Raw genomic sequence first — 21,474 nt, 5'->3', positions numbered from 1 at the left:
CATTTCAGTAGATGCAGAAAAAGCATTTGACAAAATTCAACATCTGTTCATGATAAAAACTCTCAACAAAGTAGGTTTAGAAGGAGCATGCCTCAACATAATAAAGATCATATATGAAAAACACATAACTATCATCATACTCAATAGTAGGAAACAAAGCTTTTCCCTTAAGATCAGGAATGAGACAAGGATGCCCACTTTCATTAGCTCTATTTAACATAGTAGTGGGAGTCCTACTCACAGCAATCAGACAAGAAATAAGAGAGATCTAAATTGGGGACACTTGGGTGGCTCAGTGAGCATCTGCCTTTGGGTCAAGGTCATGATCCTTGGGTCCTGGGATCGAGTCCCACATCAGGGTTCCCATGGGGAGCCAGCTTCTCCCTCTGTCTATGTCTCTGCCTCTCTCTGTGGGTCTCTTGTGAATAAATAAATAAATATTTTTTTTAAAAAGATAGCCAAATTGATAAGGAAGAAGTTAAACTATCACTACTTGCAGATGACATGATATTCTACATAGAAAACTGTAAAGACTCTGTTAAAAATGTATTGGAATAAATGAATTCAGTAAAATAGGATACAAAATGAATACGCAGAAATTGATTGCATTTCTATACACTAGTAATTAAGCAGAAAGAGACAGACGAAGGAGGCAAGAATTTACAATGGGGAAAAGACCATAAAGAGTGCTGGTGAGGGCAGCCCCGGTGGCGCAGTGGTTTAGCGCCGCTTGTGGCCCGGGGTGTGATCCTGGAGACCCAGGATGGAGTCCCCCGTCGGGCTCCCTGCGTGGAGCCTCCTTCTCTCTCGGCCTGTGTCTCTGCCTCTCTTTTGCTCTCTCTGAATAAATAAATAAATAAATCTTAAAAAAAAAAAGTGCTGGTGAAACTGGACCACTTCCTTAAACCATACACAAAAGTAAACTCAAAATGGATTAAAGACCTAAATGGGAAACCTGAAATCATAAAACTCCTAGAAGAAAACATGGGCAATAAACTCTTTGACACTGATCTTAGAAACATTTTCCTGGATATATCTTCTTAGGGAAGGGGAACAAAAGCAAAAATAAACTGTTGGGACTACATCAAAATAAAAACCTTTTGCACAGCAAAAGGAACCATCAACAGAACAAGGCAACCTATTGAATGGGAGAAGATATTTGCAAACAGTATACCTGATAAGGTTTTAGTATGCAAAATATATTTAAAAACTTATATAACACCAAAAAATCCAATTTAAAAATGGGCAGAAGACCTGAATAGGCATTTCTCCAAAGATGACATACAGATGGTTAACAGACACCCCAAAAGATGCTCAACATCCCTGATCATCAGGAAAATGCAAATCAAAACCACAATGAGATATTAACCTATACTATCAGAATGGCTAAAATTAAAAAGACAAGAAATAATAAGTATTATAGAGGATGTGGAGAAAAAGGAACTCTTGTACACTGTTGGTGGGAATGTAAATTGGTATAGCCACTAGGAAAACAGTATGGAAGTTCCTCAAAAATCAAAAATAGAAATACTGCATGATCCAATAATTCCACTTCTGGGTCTTTACCCAAAGAAAATACAAACACTAATTCAAAAAGATATCTGCACCCCTATGTTTACTGCAGCATTTTTGTAATAGCCAAGAAATGGAAGCAACCAACGTATCCACTAATAGATGAATAGATAAAGAAAATATGGTTGTGTAAAAGCTTTTTATTTTGGTATAGTCCTAATAGTTTATTTCTGCTTTTGTTCCCCTTGCCAAAGGAGATGTATCTAGGAAAATGTTTCTTAAAGCTGATGTTAAAGACATTACTGCCTATGTTTTCTTCTAGGACTTATATGGTTTCAGGCCTCACATTTAGTTCTTTTTTTTTTTAAGATTTTATTTCTTTCCCCATGAGACACACACACACACACAGAGAGAGAGAGAGAGAGAGAGAGAGAGAGAGAGAGGCAGAGACACAGACAGAGGGAGAAGCAGGATCCATGCAGGGAGCCTGATGTGGGACTTGATCCCGACCCCAGGATCACGCCCTGGGCTGAAGGCGATGCTAAACTGCTGAGCCACCCGGGCTGCCCTCACATTTAGTTATTTAATCCATTTCAAGTTTATTTTTGTGTATGGTGTAAGAAAATCATCCAGTTCTACTCTTTTGCATGTTGCTGTTCAGGCTTCCCAGAACTATTTATTGAAAAGACTTTTTCTCATTGCATATTCTTGCCATCCTTGTTGTAGATTAATTGACCATATAATTAGGGTTTTATTTATGGGGTCTCTATTGTGTTCCATTGATCTGTGTGTCTATTTATGTGCCAGTACCATCCAAACAAAGAAAAAAAGAGACCAAAGAAATCAGACTCTTAAATATAAAGAACAAATTGGTGGTTGCCAGAGGGGAGGTGGGTGGGGGGTAGGTGAAATAGATGAAGGTAATTAAGAGTGGACTTATTGTGATGAGCAGTGAGTAATGCATAGAATTGTTGAATCCCGTCTTCTGCATACCTAACACTGAACAGAACGCTGTACGTTAATTTTACTGGAATTACAAGCCATTGCCTTAAATATATACAATTGTGAATCTCAGGTACATACACTTGTACACCTTAAATATGTAGAATTTTTATTTGTCAATCATAGTTCAATAAAGCTAGGGGAAATTTTCCAGTACACCAATAAAGAAGATGCACACAATGGAATATTACTCAGCCATAAAAATGAATAAGATCTTACCATTTGTGACAGCGTGGATGGATCTAGAGGGTATAATGCTAAGTGAAATAAGCCAGAGACTGACAAACACTGTATGACTTTACTTATATGTGGAATCTAAAAAACAAAACGAACAAACAAAAACCAGACACAGACTCATAAATACAGAGAATAAACTAAATGGTTGCCAGAAGGGAGAAAGGTGAGGGGATGGGCAAAATGAGTGAAGGGAAAAGGTAGATACAGGCTTCCAGTAATAGAATAAATAAATCATGGAGATAAAATGTACAGCATGGGGAATATAGTAAATGGTGTAATGGCATTATATAGTGTAGCTACACCTATGGTAGACATAGCATAACATACAATCTCTATATTGTACATCTGAAACTGATGTAACATTGTGTGTCAACTATACTTTATACACATTATGAAATGAGCAATAAAATTGTAACTTTAAATTTTAAAAAGAAACTATAAAAGTTTTGTCAGTAGCTGCTACCATTGAACATGTGCATATTCCCTGATCTAACAACAGCATTACTCTTGGTGATTATTAGAGTGGTTTCTAGTCATTTCTTAAATTATAAATTGGTTAAATAAAATGATATTCAAGCAATGGAATAAAATGCAGCACTGAAAATGAATAACTCACTGCTATTTGTAACAAGAGGGTAACTTACAAGTATAATGCTGAGCAAAAGGAACCAACATAAAAATCATTCATACTATGGAATACCGTTTACATAAAGTTCAAGACAAACAAAACCTTTAGAGGAGACAGAGCAATGGTTACAATGGATAGTGTTTGAGAGGGGGACATGAGGAAGGGCTGTTTGGAGCTGGCAATATTCCAGATCTTGACCTGAGTGTTTTCACAGGTGAGTTCACTTTGTGATAACTCATCAAGTAGGATGCTTGTGATTTATGCACATTTCTATATGCATATTTGAATTAAAAGTTTACTTTTATAAGTAGTTTTTAAAAGTTTTTGGCAATTTATATTGGTTGGGATAGTTTTTCTAAGGTTGGTATGCTATTTGAGAAATTCACGAAAGAATCTTCCTAAAAATGCTAAAATGTTGGCAAAACAGAAATTGACAAGAGTTCAAAGGAAATCAGCATAAATGGGAAAGCTCCCATTGCAATGCAGGCATTTTAGATATAGTCATAAGAATAATATATTCGTGAATATATTCATAAGAATGTTTACATTTGAAACCATATTCATCTTGACTATATTCAGTAAATGTATTCAAAATGAGAATCAGTAAATTTGGTATATTCAGCAATGAACATAGTCATAAGAATATATTCACAAAAAATATGTTTCATGAATATATTCACAGAATTGGCAAATCTGTCAAATTTGGTGAATTGGCTTTTGACAATGGACCCTGAGGCCCTGCTGGAAAGTGTGGGGGGTGGGAAAGGTATCAATAGCTATCACTAGCTGGGATAGGCCAGATCTTAGCTTTCCCAGGATATTTCCTAGAACTGAAAGAAAAATATGAATTCCAACTCCTGCACAATCCTCTTGTCTCCACCTCTAGTCAAACCACTGACCTGATTCTGTAAGATACAACCTCAGCCACCTCTTTCTCTCAGAGGAAGAGACATCCAGATCACTCTTCTAGCAGCCATTGCTACAGCAGAGCAATTATTACCTTTCCCAGCAGGTTTTGCCATCCAAAACATGAACTGCTCTACTTCGTGTGATATTAAAGGGTGATTCTCCTGAGCATTCAGTGACTAACCTTTAGGGAGAGTTTAGGGATGGGCTCTGAGACTATCTGAAATTAACCCTACTCCAGTGGCTAACCTAGTCTGGTCCCACAACTCCAAATGGCAGTTGCTCACATTTGTTCCACTGACTCAAGACATAAATGATTGAGCAAATGTCTTGGCTGATCCCCATATCCATGCCTCATGCCCCAAAGGCAGTCTGCAGGAGGTCAGAGAAGGTTGTATGAAGGTAGGGATTCACCTACCACCAGGGCAGAAGGTACTTCCAGACCTCAGGCCTGCAGAGTCACTGCTGATCTAAATCCTTCTCCCTCAGAACAGTTACTTAGGATTACAGCCAGCATGCAGTTCCCTTGTGTGTGTAAATGCACACGTGTGTGTGGAGGGGGAGCAGGAGCCAGACTGCAGAAAATGTCTGCCTCCAGCTCTGTCACATACCAACTACCCTGACCCTGAAGCCTCCCTGAAGCAGCTCCAGAAAGGGCCATTCTCTGGACTGGGCATCCCAGGGAGTGCAGGCCAGCCCTGGTGTCCAGCAGAGGGGGCCCATGCTCTGCTCTGCCCCCAGCTTGTCCCCCTCAACATCCTGGGCTCAGGCTCTCTTGTTCTACTCTCCCGTCCTGTCTTGTCCTCCCTCCAAGTGAGCCTCACAGCCTCTCTTGCTTCTCTACTTGGGTCTTGATGGACCAGCCTGCCTTTTCCCCCAACTCCCTGCCCCTGTGTCCTCTGCCATCATCTATGAAGTACTACAGGACAGGAGTGAGGGATGAATTCTGAAGAACATCTGTGTTCCAATCCTGGCTTCACCACTCACTGGTAACATGGCCTCAGGCAGCATGTCCCCATTTTAGACATGAGAGAATGGATCACCCAGAGGGATGTTGTGAGGACTAATGAGACCATCCATGTGGAATGTTTCATGCAGTGCTTGTTACATGGTTTTAATTGAATTACAAAGTGCCCATCTGCGAAAGGCCTGTGTAGGAAGGATTCCCGAACCCAGAAAACCAGATGCCTCCAGGGATTACCTTGCTTATTTCCAACTTTTCTGAGTAGCCCACACTTAAAATAATGTGTCCAGGGGTCTTCTATGAACTTAGTCCCTCTTGGGCAGGGTAAAGAATGATGAGCTCAGTACATGCCAGGCTCTGTTCTAGGTGCTTGCTCTTATCATCTATTCAGCATTTCTTCCCCATGCTGGGGCAAATGTCAACAGATCCCCCACCCTGGAGAGTGTACAGGCTGAGGTATAGGAAACATGCCACGTGTTTGGCACATGTGCTAATATAAACAAGTGCTATTTCTATAATAATCCTAGTTTTAAATGTTGTCCTTGGCTCGCTCTTCTTTCTTTCTTTCTTTCTTTCTTTCTTTCTTTCTTTCTTTCTTTCTTTCTTTCTTTCTTTCTTTCTTTTTTGGGGGGGTGGAGGTTGAGAATAAGAAAGTTTTCCTCCATCTCTATTCATTGACTGCTGCCCCTGGGCCTTCCCAGATGCCTCTCCGCTCTAGGCCTCCCCACATCCTCAACCATACCTTCCACCTTGGGCTTGGCCTCAGCCAGCCGCTCCTGGAACTTTTTCTTGAAGAAGAGGGCCTGCAGTCGCTGCTGGTAGTGGTCGATCCTGTGGACAGGGCAAGCTACATCATGAGGCAGCCCTGTCCAGCCCCAGGAGCTAGCTCCAGCCCTTCCTTTACCTGTGCACTCCCAGCCCCTCCTCTGTGCCTGCTGCCCTGACCTGCTCATTTCATAGAGGAAGCGATCAGCACGGGCCATCCGCTCTATTTCATGCTTGTGCTCCTCAAGGAGGTCAATGTCGCTTTTCTCTGGGATGAACTTGAGGAGCTGTAAAGAGCAGATGAAGGTCAGACAGGAAACTGGTGAGAAGCTGATATGAGCATGTGATGCATGGATGCACATACACTGAACACGCTCAAGATGGGGAAGGGTCCTTAAGAGAGAGAGGCATCCTCATGTGGGAGAGTTACTCTTCATCTGCCTAAAGGGGACCACAGGACACTCAGCTCCAGACATTTCTTTTTTCACTTTTTAAAACTGAGATGGAATAAAAAGTATACTGTTCTTAGGTGCACAGCTCAATGATTTGTTTTTCTATAAACAAAACCCAAGTTTATTGAAGTATAATTTATATAAAATGTATCCATCTTTTTTTTAAAGATTTTTTTTTTAATTTGAGAGTGAGAGAACAGAGGCAAGGGGAGAGGGGCAGAGCGAGGGAGAGGAAGAACCCTAAGCAGACTCTGTGCTGAGTACAGAGCCTGATGCAGGGCTCAATCCCAGGACCCTGAAATCATGACCTGAGTCACAATCAGGAGTCAGATGCTTCACCAACTGAACCACCCAAGCACCCCAAAATTCATCCATCTTAAGTATGCAATTCAATGAGTTTTCACAAAACCACCCACTGAACCCCCATCCAGATTAAGATCTAGATTTCCATTCCCTAGAAAGTTCTCTTGTATCACTTCAATGAGCCAACCCCTCCCCCACTATAAACTCAACTAAATTCTATCACCTTAGATTAGATTTGCCTATTCTTGAACTTCACATAAATGGACTCGTGCTGTGTGTTTTCTTTGATGTCTGGCTTCTTTCACACAACGTACTGTCTGGGACTCATCCATGCTGTAAGTATTGGTAGTTTGCTTTTTATACATTGCTGAACAGTATTCTATTGTAGGAATATACCAGTCTATTTATTCACTTTCTTATTGATGGACAGTTGGGTTGTTCCATGAATAAAACTGTTATAAATATTCTTGAGTATATCTTTTATAGTCAATGTTTGCATTATATCTCTGCATCTAGCAGTGGGACTGCTAGGCAGTAGGGTAGGTTCAGCCTTTGTGTGTACTGCGAAATTGTTTTCCAAATTATTACACCCAATGAGAATTCCAGTTGCTTCATGCCCTTGCCAGCATTTGGCATTGTCAGTATTTTCAATTTTAGCTATTCCAGTGGGTGTGTAGTTCTGCCTCAGTGCGTTTACTCTATTTCTCTAATAGAAGAAATTCTCTAATGGCTAAGAATGTCAAGCCACTTGGAAATTCTCTTTCATGAAGTACCCGTTCAAGTCTTCTGCTCATTTTCAAGTGAAGCTGTTTGTCATTTTCTCACTGATTTGTAGAGCTCCTAGAAATGTCTTCTACGGTCTGGCTTGTCTTCTCACTCTAGTAATGGTACCCTTCAATGAACAGAGTTCTTAATTCTAATGAGGTCCAACTGATGGTGGTTTTATTTGGTGCCTTCTAGGTTTCTCTTGAAGGACCCAATAAATTGAGGTTAAAGAGATTTGGGGAATATATGACTATGGGTCACTCTGACTTGCCTTGAGACCCAGGAGGGATCATAGCTCATATCTCCTGTCAAGGGCCTCAATTCCCTGGAAAAGATGCAGTCTTCCTTCCTTCCTTCCTTCCTTCCTTCCTTCCTTCCTTCCTTCCTTCCTTCCTTCCTTCCTTCCTTCCTTCCTTCCTTTTTTTTAGTTATTTTGATGCAGTCTTTCCTGATATCCCCTCAGAATGGCTGGTATAGGGGATATCTATAAATTTCTCCTCAACTCCTCTATCCTCCAGCCTGATTTCCCCTTGACCTAAGAGTCTTGGCCTCTCTGTGGGCAGGAAGAAGTGCAGCTGCCCCCTAGTTTCAGCTCCCAACCCCTCCCCACGAGGGGCCTCACCTGCTCCAGCATGTCCTTAGCGAGGTCCTCTTGTTCGTCCATCTTCAAGATGGCTTGCCGGATCTCCTCATTAGAAAGCTTCAACCTAAGGCAAAACCCTGCCCCTTGAGCAGCCTGGCCTGGCCACTCTGCTCAGGACAGACCCCAGCCATTCCCCTCCACTGCACTCTCTCCCTCACGTGGACATGGGAGTATATTCCATAGTGCTCTCCCCTTACCTCCTCTGCAAAGCCTTCTCTAACTAAACTCATATAGTTTACTCCATAAACTTAATAATTGGATATTTTATTCTCTAAGTATTGGCTGGAGTCTGGTCTCTTGCTTGAGTCTCTGACATAAGTGGTAGGGACATTTGGGAGTAAAAGGGCCATCTCTAATGTAGACAAAGAGGGCAAAAGGTTTCTGATCCTTCTCCTCCTTATGCCTAAAATACCTACTGCATCTCCAAGGGAGGATGGGAATATCGGCAGGCAGGCCACAGAGGGGGCTGTTTCCTGCTTCCTTCATTGTCAGAAGACAGAATAGCTCTCAGGTCTTCTGACAGCGCCTCAGCTCCCACACAGCTGTTCCCATACATCTTGCTGTCTGAGTGAGGGACAAGCCAACCCCTACACACACACACACACACACACACACACAGCCCTTCCCTATCCCCTCCAGATGCACACCACTTGGAGCCCTGGAGTCACAGAACTCTCCCCCACCTTCAAGAGAGAGAAACTGAGGCCTGGGGCCTGTGGGAAGAAAGGGGAATGGATGTCCCAGAGACGCTGGGGCAGTACTAAGAATAGTATGGGTGGTGGTACCCTCTGACCCTGGCTCAGGCGGGAGGCCCCGCACAGAAGCCGTGCTGTTAGTACAGATACTGCCCTGTTTGTTCGGCAGCCGCGGGAAATGCTTGGGGGCTGAGATCATGCTGCTCTGTGGCCTAAGCCTAGCGGGGCCCTCCATGGGCTTAGAGTAACTCTGCTGCCAGACGCTGATCAGGCTGGTCAGACCTCGTGACTGGGGCAGTTTCCTGTCTGTAGAGCCTCACACAGCTGCTGAACATGGGCTCCCAAGAAAAGGTTCTAGATCAGTGGTCATCTACCATTCTCAGGGGGCTTCAGGGGCAGGGGAAGCACAGAGACTGCTGTCGCCTCATTCCTCTGCTACCCCTTGTCCCCCAGGGATTCAGTTCTGTTGTAGGCTTTTGCTCTAGCACCCTTAGGGGTCTGCTTCCTGGGGGGTCCATCCCTCCCACCACGGACTGAAGAGGCAGGGCAAACACATACTTGGAGAGAAGGATGATGCAGTTCTGTGCCCTTCGGCCATCAATGACTGACAGTTCTTTGACCTTGCGGGAGGCCAGGTAGATGTCCTCTGTGGAGCCCAGTTCTTTCTGAAACCAACAAGCCAAGTAGAAAGGTTGAGGTATGCATGTGTTCCACAATCCTCTCCTTGCCCAACCCACCCCCCCAGGAGCCACTCCCAGCCATCAGGGGTTGCTCCTGGTGCAAGCAGAAGAAAGGATAAGAAAAAGATAGGAGAGAGAGACAGAGAGACAGAGAGACAGAGAGAGAGAGAGAGAAGGGTGGTTAATAACCAACTCTACTAGGAAGCATCTAGGCTAGAAGGGGTTGGGGCAATGAAGAGCCCCTTTTTTTAGACATTGCCCTCTCTGGGCAAACTGGAGAAGGAACTTTCCCAATGTAGGGGGAGTAACTGGTACCTATGGCTTTGGGCAATGTGATATTATCCCCAGCATCACAGAGAATCAACCCCCACTCTACCACCCCACCTGGAGAGCTTCCCCAAGCTTATGATGAGAAGCTGGTTCCAAATACCCATCAGGTCAGTTCCTGGACACCTGGGGACTTTAGGCACTGCCCAATGTGCCCAGAGTAGAAGGCATTCACAAGTTCAGAGGTGGGGAAACTGAGGCAGAGTTCCATGAAGAATTCTTTCCACTGGGGTTCCACTAGGCAGATTCCCCAAAAGTCAGATCCCCTCCCTTTTCTTGGGCCCTTGGTGAGGTAAATAGGAAACGAGTTTTTACTCTAGTATTCCAAGCACATGCTCCGTGTTGCATAATTCCAGGGGCTGCCACTCACATCATTATCTTTGTGAATTGTGCCCTTGGGATTGTGCAGCATCCGGCCTGTGCAGTGTTATAGTATGGCCTTGCCTTGGGCCAGGTGGGTAAAACCATAGACTTGGAACTTTCTCCTTACTCCAGGAAACATTCACCTCCATTGCTGGTTGGAGTCTGCTTGAATTACTTCCCTCCCCTATGTTTCTGTTTTATCTTTCCCATGTTGCCTGTAGGGATGAGTCATAAAGGTAGAAGGCAGGATGAATAAGCCCTCTTTTGGCCAATACAGGGCAGCAGCCCAGGACAGTGGTTAAAAGTTAGTGTCCAGAGCCCCAAGAGTGACTCACCTGCTGAGAAGGATTAGTTATCAGCTCCTAGGCAGGTAGCAGCCACAGCCAACAGAGAATTAAACATGCACAATGTTAGCCAAGAGGTCCAGGGACCCATGGACAGTAGAAGGGACATGGGGACCCCTGAGCATTTACTCTGTCCACCCCATCCCAATGAGACCCACATGGCTGGAGATGGAGACTGGCAATTAGCCTTGGACAAAAGTGCTTCTAGCAGACATGCACTCAGAGAAGCCAAAGTGGAAAGCAGGCAGATCTTCCTGACCTGGGCCTGGTGGGACAGGCTGTTGGGGCAGGCCAGGACCCCAAGCTTCCCAACCCCAGGCCTTGGCTGCTATTCTTCCCTGTTCTTTGTTGGGAAACTGCCCAGAGGGCAGAGAGCATTTCTCTACTGCTGGATGACGTCCTCTTTCCAAATAGGAGAGGAGATACAACCAGAAGGGGCCAGAAACATGTGGAAGTTGCATTCATTGAGGCAGAGGAATGCAGGTGTTCCTGGATTTCACCCCTTTCCCTTTGTCTTTTGATTTCTAAGGGAGCTAAGGGGGCAGGGCCCACACCCAATTCTCCCTTCCTGACCCTAATGGAGTTTAAGTCACTAATTCAGGAGCTGAGTAAGACATAGAAGGAAGACCTTTGTGGTCATAGGACATCCCCCTCCCTACCAAGCTATGTACCCGGGACACAGGATAGGAAGAGGCCACCAGGGACCAGGGCCACACAGCCCCTGGGATCTTTCCAGCCCTGCTGCTATGAATTCAGCCTGAGTCTAGGTGACCCATCAAGTGACAATAGTCTGGGTAGGCCCAGCACCGAAACAGGGGATTAAGAGAGGAGATGGGGACGAAAGGGGTATTTCCATCTTAACTCTTCTCCAGTCACCAAACTGGCCCCAGACCTAGTTTGTTTTAAACCCCCATAGCCCTGAGTGGGAGACTGGTCTGGCCTGGAACCGTGGCCAAGAGGAAGACTCTAACTAGGGGGAGGTATGTGATTGACCATGCCTGATATACCCCTTGCACATGCTCCCTCCTCCCATTCAGGAGCACTGATCCACAGGAGCACTAAGGGTTCAGAACAACTCCTTTCCACTACTGTTAAGCCATAGCTGCTGCCTATTGGCCATACCAGCCTGATATTGGCAGGGACTAAAAATGCTGCCTAGAATTAGGATAAAGAATCCTATGCCTTGATATCTGCATTTAAATTAAATAACAACCATCTGGTTTTTCTAGAATCCCGAGTCCAGACCAGAGTCCCTCTCCAACTCTGTCCCTTTGGCTAGGCCTTTAAGAGGAGTCTCAAGTACCCACAGGTCTGAACTTGGCAGGGGAGCCCAGCCGCAATATGCAGCTGCTACCCAGGGTCCAGTAAGGCACAGACCCCACTCACTGGCACCTGGGATGTTCTCAGGGCTGGCACCCTGGGCTCAGGCAGAGGGGACTGGAGAAAGTGGCACAGCATGGACAGGAAACAACCCTCAGAGGGAGGCCAGAGAGAATGTACTCTAAAGTCCCGAGGCTGGGAATGCCCAAGCTGGACTTGTGGGGAGGTCACCCAGATTTGCTAGATACAGTGCAGATTCCTTGGCCCCGACTCATTTCTTGACTCACATCCATGTGAGGACAAGGTCCAAGAATCAGCACTTTTGGCAATGCCCACCGGCACTACCTCAAAATGCCCTGCATTCTGTCCCCCTCCCACCCCTCCTATTGCAGGAAGAACAGGCTGACTGCCCGGCCATATGTAAATAGTGTCTGCAGAGCAAAGCCCAGGGCTCTCACAGCCCTGCCCAGGCCCAGACCCAGCCTTAACCCCCTAACATGACCTGGAGCAGCTCCATCTTCCTTGAAACACTGACATCCTTGGCTAACTGACTTGAGGAGTTGAGAGAGCATGGTGGAGAAAGCAATTTTAAAATTTATCACGCCAGCTAGGTGTAGTCTCTCAACCCTGGGGCCAAAGAGAAAACAGGAGTCAACTGTGGCTAGGGCCTATGACTCCATTTCCAGTGCTCCAAGATGAAAGAGAAATGGACAATACACTATTTCATCGCTTGATGTATAAATACACATAATTGTGGGCCCGAACTATAATACAATAGGATGTTTCCCCTACTGCACTGTATATAATTCAGATCCATGTCCCTAGTAAAGCATGACACCTAAAAAGGAATAAATCATTCAGTATGGATGGGAGGAAGGGTGGGAGGGAGGTGAGGTTGAGGGTTAGGTTCAAGGGGCATAGGTGAAGTTAAAACTGGAAGTCAAGACCCAAGAAGACGGGGGGCAAAGCAAGGTCTTACCTGGTGCCTCTGATAAGCTGAAAACATTTTTTCGAAGTCTTCTAGATCCAGAATCCGAAATACCTGCCTGTCATCAATCTCATTCCATACGGTGCCAGGGACACGTTCCTAAGATTCAGGGAAGGGAGAAGACCCAATTGTTGACTCAGCTCCTTCATGGTAGAGAGGTCCAATGTCTCCCTAACCCCACCTGTTCCCAGCTGCATAAACTATAGTAGTCAGGCTTTCAGGCCTTCAGAAGGGGGTCAATTCGTCTCCCCCAAACCTTCAATATTCTATTCCAGGGAAGAGGCCAGAGATAACCTCTTTGTCCTCCCTTTCTCATGGGGCCACATAGAAGCAGGTTCCAGAAATAAAATGGAGTGCCTGAATGATGGGTAGGCAAATATGAAAGAGTGTATTAAACTCCTTGCAGAAAAACAAAACCAAACCAATGTTCTCAGGGCACACTCCCTAAAGGTCAGGGTTGGCCAGAGTTGCTGCAAGGAATAATGCCCACACATATTTAAGATCCTCAAATCCTTAGTGTATACTGTATTTCCCGTATCTGAGATGGTCACATTCTCTCCTGGGTGGGGGTGGGGGTCTTCCTTCCACTTTCTCAGATTCCCAGAAAGTGGATAAATGCCAAAGCCTGGGACATCCTGGCCCCTAGAGTGACTGCTCAGGCCAGCAACACTGCTACAACTTCCTATTGGTAAGACCCAAGGAAAGTAGCCTATCCCTCATGGTTAGGATGGGTCCAAGGATTTACATTCTAAGGTCTCTCGACCTAGGCACTGCCCTACCTCTGTGTGGGACCCTGGCACTGAACCCCCAACCCAGGAGGAGGCTCCATCAGTGAAACTGAGAACAACTCAGTGGTCTCACAGCACCCTGACAATGGTTCAGAGGGCAGAGAGCACAGCCCCTCCCAGGGTGCTCCGATTCTGTCCTCCCAAGAGCCCTTACCTCATCCCAAGCTTTGCTGACCTTTAAAATGGAATCTCCCACCTTCCTCTGCCTGTAGGGCAGCTGAGGACCCTTCCTAAGGCCACCAGCCCTTCCTCCCTCCATCTCCCCCTCAGCAAGGCTTAGAGAGAGAAACATACCTTTCACTCACTTTTATTTTCTTAAACTCTGGAAAGGGGAGGCTAGGCCAGAGCAGGGGGGCGGGGACATTCCTGTGGCCTTTCTAAGGCCAGGGACCCTCTTGTGGAATGCCGGGCTGGGAAGCTCAGAACAGCAAGGGATACAGGCAACTGGCCAAACCCAACACAGACACATTCTTTTCATGGCAGAAACAACCACTGAGTGTGTGTATGTGTGTGTGTGTTCGTGTGTGTGTGTGCGTGTGTGTACACACAGGAGCACGCGTGGGGTAGGGGAAGGGGACTGGGGAAAGGAGCCAGGCCCCTGGAATGGTGTATGTAGGAGGCAGAGAGAAGATGAGGGGGGAAGTGAATCAGGAAAGCAGAGAAGGGAAAGCTCTAAGTGGTTCCCCATTTGAGTCTAGGCCTGGGGTGGAGGTGGGTTCTATGGGAAAGCCCGCACAGGTATAGCTTGCCACTGTTCTTTACTCCTGGTGAGGCAGGCAAAGAAGAAAGGGCTGGAATGTCAACACTGGGGAGAGTTGCCCCCTGCGAGAATAGACTAAGTGCCCAGCCCTCCTGCCCTTCTTGCCAAACTCCACCCCATCCCCATATGCAGCTCTCTGTGGAGGTATAGCTGAGCTCTGGAGCCATAATCCATTTCCTAGTACCCTCCACATCCTACATTTCACCAAGTCACCCTGATGTGCCCACCATGTAGAATAGTCCCTGACTTTAATTTTTGCATCACTCTGGCTAAAACCTCATCACCTCCAGTCTAGATCCCTGGGGATCTAGAGACATATATGCTTCATATGCCAGAGAAATCTTGTTCCAAAAACAGTTTTCACTGTTTCCTTCATTGAGCGTTTGGGGTCAGACAGAGCAAGCTGGCTTGCACTCTCAGCCTCATCACTACGTGAGACTGTTGGCAAGTGGAGGGGTACTATTCTCTTTTCATTTCACATAAAAGGACACAGAGTCTCAGCACTGCTTGCTTACTGAGTTGAAATAAGGATTAAGTGAAATAACACACTTAAGACATCCATGGTAGTGCCACCAAGAACTCACCTAATATTATGAATTTCTGAGTCAGTCACTCTTCCAGTACTTCATATGTCAATTAATCCTCATAACAATCCTTTGATATAGGTGTCATAATTACCCCCATTTTATAGATCAGGAACCTGAAGCCCAAATGATTAAATAACTCCTGGTCACATGATTAAAAGTTTGGGAGTAGGATAATAGGTTCACAAATTCCCTCTACCCACTCCTGGCTGAGAAATGTCTACAACTGAGAAATCCTCCCCAATATCCATTCTATCAGATCTATACTATCCAGTTGAGGAATGAACCTCTGGTCTGCCTTGGGCCTCTGAGAAATTTATATACATTTTATTATTACTGGAACCCAGAGAAAAGCCAAAGAACAAAGTTCTCTTTGATGAAAATGTTGCAAAAATATTAGTTGCCTTGTTTGTCTTAACTGTTGAGGGGCCTAACCAATTTTTCATTACCTTTTTTAAACTGTAAATCATTAAAAAAAAAGGCAACCTACTGAATAGGAGAAGATATTTGCAAATGATATATTCAATAAAGGCTTAATATCTAAAATATATAAAGAACTTACACAACACCAGAAAAACCCCCAAATAATCCAATTAAAAACTGGGCAGAGGACCTAACTAGACATTCTGCCAAAAAGATATACAGATGGCAACAGACACATGAAGAGATGTTCAATATTGCTCATCATCAGGGAAATAAAAATTAAAACCACATGAGATTACACCTTGCACCTGTCAGAATGGCTAAAATTAAAAAGAAATGACAAGTGTTGGTAAGGATGTGGAAAAAGGGGAATCCTCATGCATTGCTGGTGAGAATGCAAACTGGTGCAACCACTGTGGAAAACAGTACAGAGATTTCTCAAAAACTTAAAAATAGAAATACTAAACCATAGCATAACATATAGTTGTCAAATCACTATGTTGTATACCTGAAACTAATGTAACATTGTGTGTCAACTATTCTTCAGTAAAGATATTTAAACATTTTTTAAAAGAAAGCGAAAAAAAAGAAACCCTTAAAGTTATAAGTACAGGAGATAAAAAAATTTTAGCACAAAAATGTATATACATTCTTTCTGATCATGAACAGTGAACATTTCCACACAGCCTGTGGCCTTTGGTCTTGCCTCATGAGCGTGGAGAAGCACCCCCAGGGCTCAGCTGTGCAGTACAGTTGTCACCAATGTCAACCACATGGCTTCAAAAACTCTGCTAACAGATGGCTCTAAAGTTTTACCAACTTAAATTGAAGAGGTTATCAGAGGCCCAGGAGACTATGAATGGGTTATATTCATGCTTTGTCTTTCCACCTCGATTATAAAACAAGGTAGAACGAATCTTAGATTTGTTCACAAACAGGTACAAAGTGAGTGGTTTTTGAAGATTGCACAGTGAGTTAGATCCAAACCTGGTTTAGAGGTTAGAACCTCCCCTTCAGTCCCTCCCCAGGATCTCTAGGTGTTTCCTTGAACAGAATTCTTAATTTGCCAGATCCAAAGTCTTACAGGGCAATGCCTTATTTTACCTTTTATTATTATCCATCATGACTCCTAGAAAAAAAGCTTTATACAAGGCAGCCCTCAGACTGACTGGCTAGCTGGTCTACCTTTAGAAGAGGCAGCTAACACATAGCTGGCCACCTACTTCACAACCTTATATCTCTTCCCACTTGAGTCTCCATCTGAGCTCATTTAAGCTTGCATAGAATGGTACAGTTATGAATCCCCCAAGGGTTAGACCAAGACGTTCATACAACAAGCTCAGAGGGTGTCCATTAGTCCCAGGTCCAAAGTGATGTCTGCAAGGCTGCTGCTTGAGTGTGCATATGGGTCATGCTAATTGAACTCAGTTACCATGTATGCTTTACATGTCAAGGACAAAGCCACAGGTCCTAATAGGACTTAATACAGAACCAGAGGCAGGGCTTGACTGGCCGTAAGGCTGGAACTAGCCTTAAATTACTAGCAGTCTAATGCAACCCAGGGAATCTCTACTCCATACATAATGGGAGTCCAACAGAGGAATCAACTCCTACACGTGGACTCGGGAGTATATTACTGGATAATATTCATGAGGGCCCCTCACTGCTGAGCATCTAGAAAAGTACCCAGTGTGTCTACCTTCTTCTGGGAGGATGCCAAAACGGCTACATTTTGACATCAAACTTTTCATGGCAAAGGTTTTGTCATGTCCCCTGCCATGGCCTCAACATTTCAGTCCTTTGAACACACTGCCCTGATCTTTAGACCTTGGCCCAGGATCCTTGCCTGTATCTTCCACCCTTTTCCTCAAATAGATGCCAGCCTTAAAATTCTAGCCCAGCCATTGTGTTGTCAGAAATTGACCCTGCTTGGCCCATGCTCTGGTATTGACATCACTCCATTAACCCTCAGCACATACAAATTCTATCTGTAGGTGGCTTTGCCAACGTGAGCCTTGGCACATGCCAAGCCATCTCCTCCCAGTGTAGATGTTCTTCCCAGAGGGCAGTGAGCTGTCTGGCATCAGCAACCCCACCTTCTGCATCTACTGTGCCTTCACTTACCCCTACCAAAGAAGGAACCTGGAAGAGGATATCTACAAACAACGGGCAGGCAATCCAGGGGCTGACTGGCACTGTCTATAAGAGAATGGACCCACTTGATCTTTTCTTTGCTACTTACCTCATTCAGCTTGACCCAGTTGAAGGACTTCAGTGGATGGGAAGGCTGGGGGACACACTTCTTCCTGAGTGGGATATCACTGCTGGGGCAGGGGTCTGGAGGGAGAGGCAGGCCCATGCTGAAGCAAGGTGGGGCACCAGGGGGAGTAGGAGGCCCACCAGGTGGAAGAGGTGGTGGTGGCGGTGGGGGGCAGCAGGGGAATGGGAGAGGGGGTGGAGGTGGAGGCAGGTCATTGGTTGTCATTGAGGAAGACAAGGTCAGTGGGCCCCCAGGGGGAGGTGGGGAAGATACAGGTCCTGCCTGTGGGAAGACAGAAAAATTAAAAAAGATGAAGCCATCAGCAATGAATGATGCCTTTCAGATCCCCACCACACTATTCCTTTTCTTATTCTTATTCTTCATCTCCACTAGAACCCCAATCCTGCTCTCACTTCCTACATTTTACCCCCCCTCATTTCTTCTATGTATCCCAAATATCAAACATACACATAGACACAACCACAGATACATACACATAGGTAAAACACACATAACACTGGACAAAGTCATAGTTATCACAATGCAACAGCAGGAATGATACATATAGTCGTGTAGGCCACTACCTGCACAAGGGTAACCAGCTGTACAGGGAGGTGGGGCAAAATCATCCTTGCACTCTGCTTTCCTAGGTGTGTTTCCTGGGACAGTGTCACCCAAGGGAAAGAGCATTGTTTTTTTTTGTTGTTTTTGTTTTTTTGTTTTTTCTAATTAACACAAAGGTAGCCACCCTTACAACCTCATAGTTCCCTTCTATCCTGGCCTGAGGTCCTCCTCTCACTTCTCCTTCATTCTGGGGTACTTAGCCCTTCCCCACACCTGCTCTTCCCACCCTATCCTGAAGGTCTCAGCTCAATATGTAAAAGGAATGTGTCCACATACTGAAATTTCACTGAGTTGGGCTACCAGCTCTGCCACTTGTCCTCGAGCCTGGCGCAGCTCCTGGGACTCTCGGGCCAGTTTGTCCTTCATTTTGTTCAGTGTCCGCATCATCTCTTCCTTCTCCAATGTCTTTGTCTCACATTCTCGCTCCTTTCTCTCCAGCTTGCTCACCAGCTCCATGTGTTCTGGGATGGGGGTGGGACAGGAGAGGAAATGGAAAGAGAGAATATGAATATGTGTGTGTCCACCTCTAATGGGTCCTGGGCTGGGCAGGGGAGGGGTTGTGTGGAGCATGAAGTAACTTTAGACAGAGCCCCCTACCTTTCCGGAACTTCTCTGCCTGGTCTCGCCACTGTTTCACTTCATTCTCATTGATGAGCCTGGCGGGGAGTACAGGGAAAGGTCTGTTGATTATTGGCTCACAACTTCCCAGAAGACATATCATTCCCCTATTCCCCACATCAGTTCCCTGATCTCCAATCCGTTCAGTCATATCAAGGAGGCTAGGATTTGGACTCTCCAGATGTCTCTCCAGGTCACCAGCCCTAGCCAGTTCTCATGTGTCTCTCTGTGGACTACAAAAACTAAAAGGACCTTTAAATAACTTATGATTAAACCACTCTGCGATATAGTTGAAGCTCTTGAGACCAGATTTGAAGAAAACAGCTTAATTAATGGTAGAACTAGGACTAAATCTCAGGCTTCCCTTAGCTGTCTGATGATTTGTATACTACTTTGCAAATTTTTTTTTTTGCACTGATAGAGATCAAAATGTTGGTGCCACCATGGCCCAGGCTTCCAAAGACCAATGTGTAAGAATAAGAGAAATCACCCATACCAGCAATACTGAATGAGTATGTTGAGGGTGAAGAGGAGATGTATCTAAATCACAGGAAGTCCTCACTCATGTCAAAATCTTGTAATGAGGGGGGCACTTGATCGGATGAGCACTGGGTGTTATTCTGTTTGTTGGCAAATTGAACACCAATAAAAAATAAATTTATTATTAAAAAAATCTTGTAATGGGGATTAAGCTATTACCTAGACACCAAAGTGTAATAGAGATGAAATCCCAGTGTGAGATCCTAATACCATGGACTTTCTTCAGAGAGTTGGAACAAATTATTTTAAGATTTGTGTAGAATCAGAAAAGACCCCGAATAGCCAGGGGAATTAAAAAAAAAGAAAAAGAAAACCATAGCTAATAATCATTTTCTTTTTGGTAACTCTGAAAACATGGAAGAGTTAGATTCATGATTCTTGGCCTCCTCTATCAAATCAAGGATATAAAGAGGGGACAGGGTATGAGAGGGGACGTAATTTGTGAAGAGAGTTCTTTGGAGAGAGTCATTACCATCCTTCTTGGGGGTGCTACCTCCTTCACCATCATCCACTGGCTTCTTTGGACACACTCAGAGAGTTCTGACCCACATTCCCTGATGTTGGAAGGGAGGCATGGTGGACTGGAGCCTGACTTGGGGCCAGGCAGGTCCGAAGACTGAAGACACATTAACCAGGGGAGTGGTGCTGTGCCGGGACCATCCAGCACTCCTGGAATTTGTTGGTAGAGATTGTACCAGGATTTCTCATGAACCAGATGTTAAGCATCATGGAGATACTGGGATGATGCCATTTTAAGTCCTGTCTAAGATGTCCACCTAGCAGAAAATTGCACACTTTAACATTGTGCCATTGTGCACTGAATTGCCAGAATCAGGAGCCGATGGAAGGAATGATAACAACCAGCCCCAGGGGATAAAAAGGCCTTGCATGGCCAGTGACCAGGGTTTTATAGTGAGAGGCATGTAACAAGGAACTTCAGAAGATCTCGGAAATAATTCATGTCTCTATCTATGTGCCAAGGCCAAAGGATAGGAAGCCTGTCTATTAAGTTACCTGATTAAGCAAGACCTTTCCCTCTGCTGCTCCTTCCTGCCCCCATACTGCCTCTGGTAAGGGTTAGAAACTGGTTAGTTAATAGAAGAGGTGGTGTGTGTGTGTGTGTGTGTGTGTGTGTGTGTGTGTGTAGAATGGGTTAAAAGAAAAACAGAACAGAGAAAGAAAGCTGGTCATCACACACACCCTTCCCACTGTAGCTTCCAGCCCCAGCCCAGCAAAGAGATTTAATGCTAAATCAAATCTAGAATTCACATGGTTCACATCTGGTTCTAGTTCTTCTAGTTGCAGATTTGAGACTACATTTATGGCTTTAAATGATCTTAGAACTTCCATTGCCCAAGAAGAGGCATAAACTTCATTGGACCTTATGCATTTTCATCCTCTGGCAGAGGAAAAGCTTCCCCACTAAATAGTGTAAGGAATTAGTAGAAAACAAAAATAAAAATAAGAATAAAGCTGCATTTTGATTACTTTGCTAGTTGCACTTGTCCAGTGTACCAGTGGGATTAACTACATGAATACCCAGCTACTTGTAAAAGTGAAAACAGTAGCATGAGTAGTTCAAAAATTGTTTTCTACCTGGCTTTGGAATTTGACACGATGAATCCTTGAGAGCCAATTTTTCTATTTAAACGGCAACTAGTTCAGATTCTCATTTATAGCAGCATTATTTGCAAACGCCAAGATATGGAAGCAGCCTAAGTGTCCATCAATTGGTGAATGGATAAAGAATATGTGGTGTATATATACAATGGAATATTATTCAGCCATAAAGGAATGGAATCTTGCCATTTGCAATGACATGGATGGAGCTAGAGAGTATAATGCTAAGCAAAATAAGTCAGAGAGAGACAAATACCATTATGATTTCACTCACAGATGGAATTTAAGAAACAAACCAAATGAGCAAAGGGGGAAAAAAAAAGAGAAAGAAAGAGACAAATCAAGAAACAAACTCTTAACTAT

General features: G+C 44.6%; 1 protein-coding gene across 4 annotated transcripts in view; it reads right to left on the bottom strand.

The window, feature by feature from the left end:
• Positions 1–21,474, bottom strand: part of DAAM2 (dishevelled associated activator of morphogenesis 2) — a 115,918-nt gene that overhangs the window by 11,441 nt on the left and 83,003 nt on the right. For 3 of the 4 annotated variants that reach the window (XM_055329772.1, XM_055329771.1, XM_055329773.1), the window contains exons 12-20: positions 18,931–18,989; positions 18,610–18,794; positions 17,692–17,991; positions 12,886–12,993; positions 10,578–10,604; positions 9,431–9,537; positions 8,157–8,241; positions 6,195–6,301; positions 5,992–6,080 (exon numbers count right to left, since the gene is read on the bottom strand). In XM_055329772.1, coding sequence (XP_055185747.1) covers positions 5,992–6,080; positions 6,195–6,301; positions 8,157–8,241; positions 9,431–9,537; positions 10,578–10,604; positions 12,886–12,993; positions 17,692–17,991; positions 18,610–18,794; positions 18,931–18,989 — 1,067 coding nt within the window. The remainder of the gene's footprint in view (positions 1–5,991; positions 6,081–6,194; positions 6,302–8,156; positions 8,242–9,430; positions 9,538–10,577; positions 10,605–12,885; positions 12,994–17,691; positions 17,992–18,609; positions 18,795–18,930; positions 18,990–21,474) is intronic. The other variant, XM_055329774.1, reaches the window with a different exon arrangement.

Source organism: Nyctereutes procyonoides, unplaced genomic scaffold (assembly GCF_905146905.1).
Source record: "Nyctereutes procyonoides isolate TBG_1078 unplaced genomic scaffold, NYPRO_anot_genome, whole genome shotgun sequence".
Lineage (NCBI taxonomy): Eukaryota > Metazoa > Chordata > Mammalia > Carnivora > Canidae > Nyctereutes > Nyctereutes procyonoides.
The sequence above is the reverse complement of the archived record's forward strand: the minus strand, read 5'-3'. Positions and strand labels throughout refer to the sequence as shown.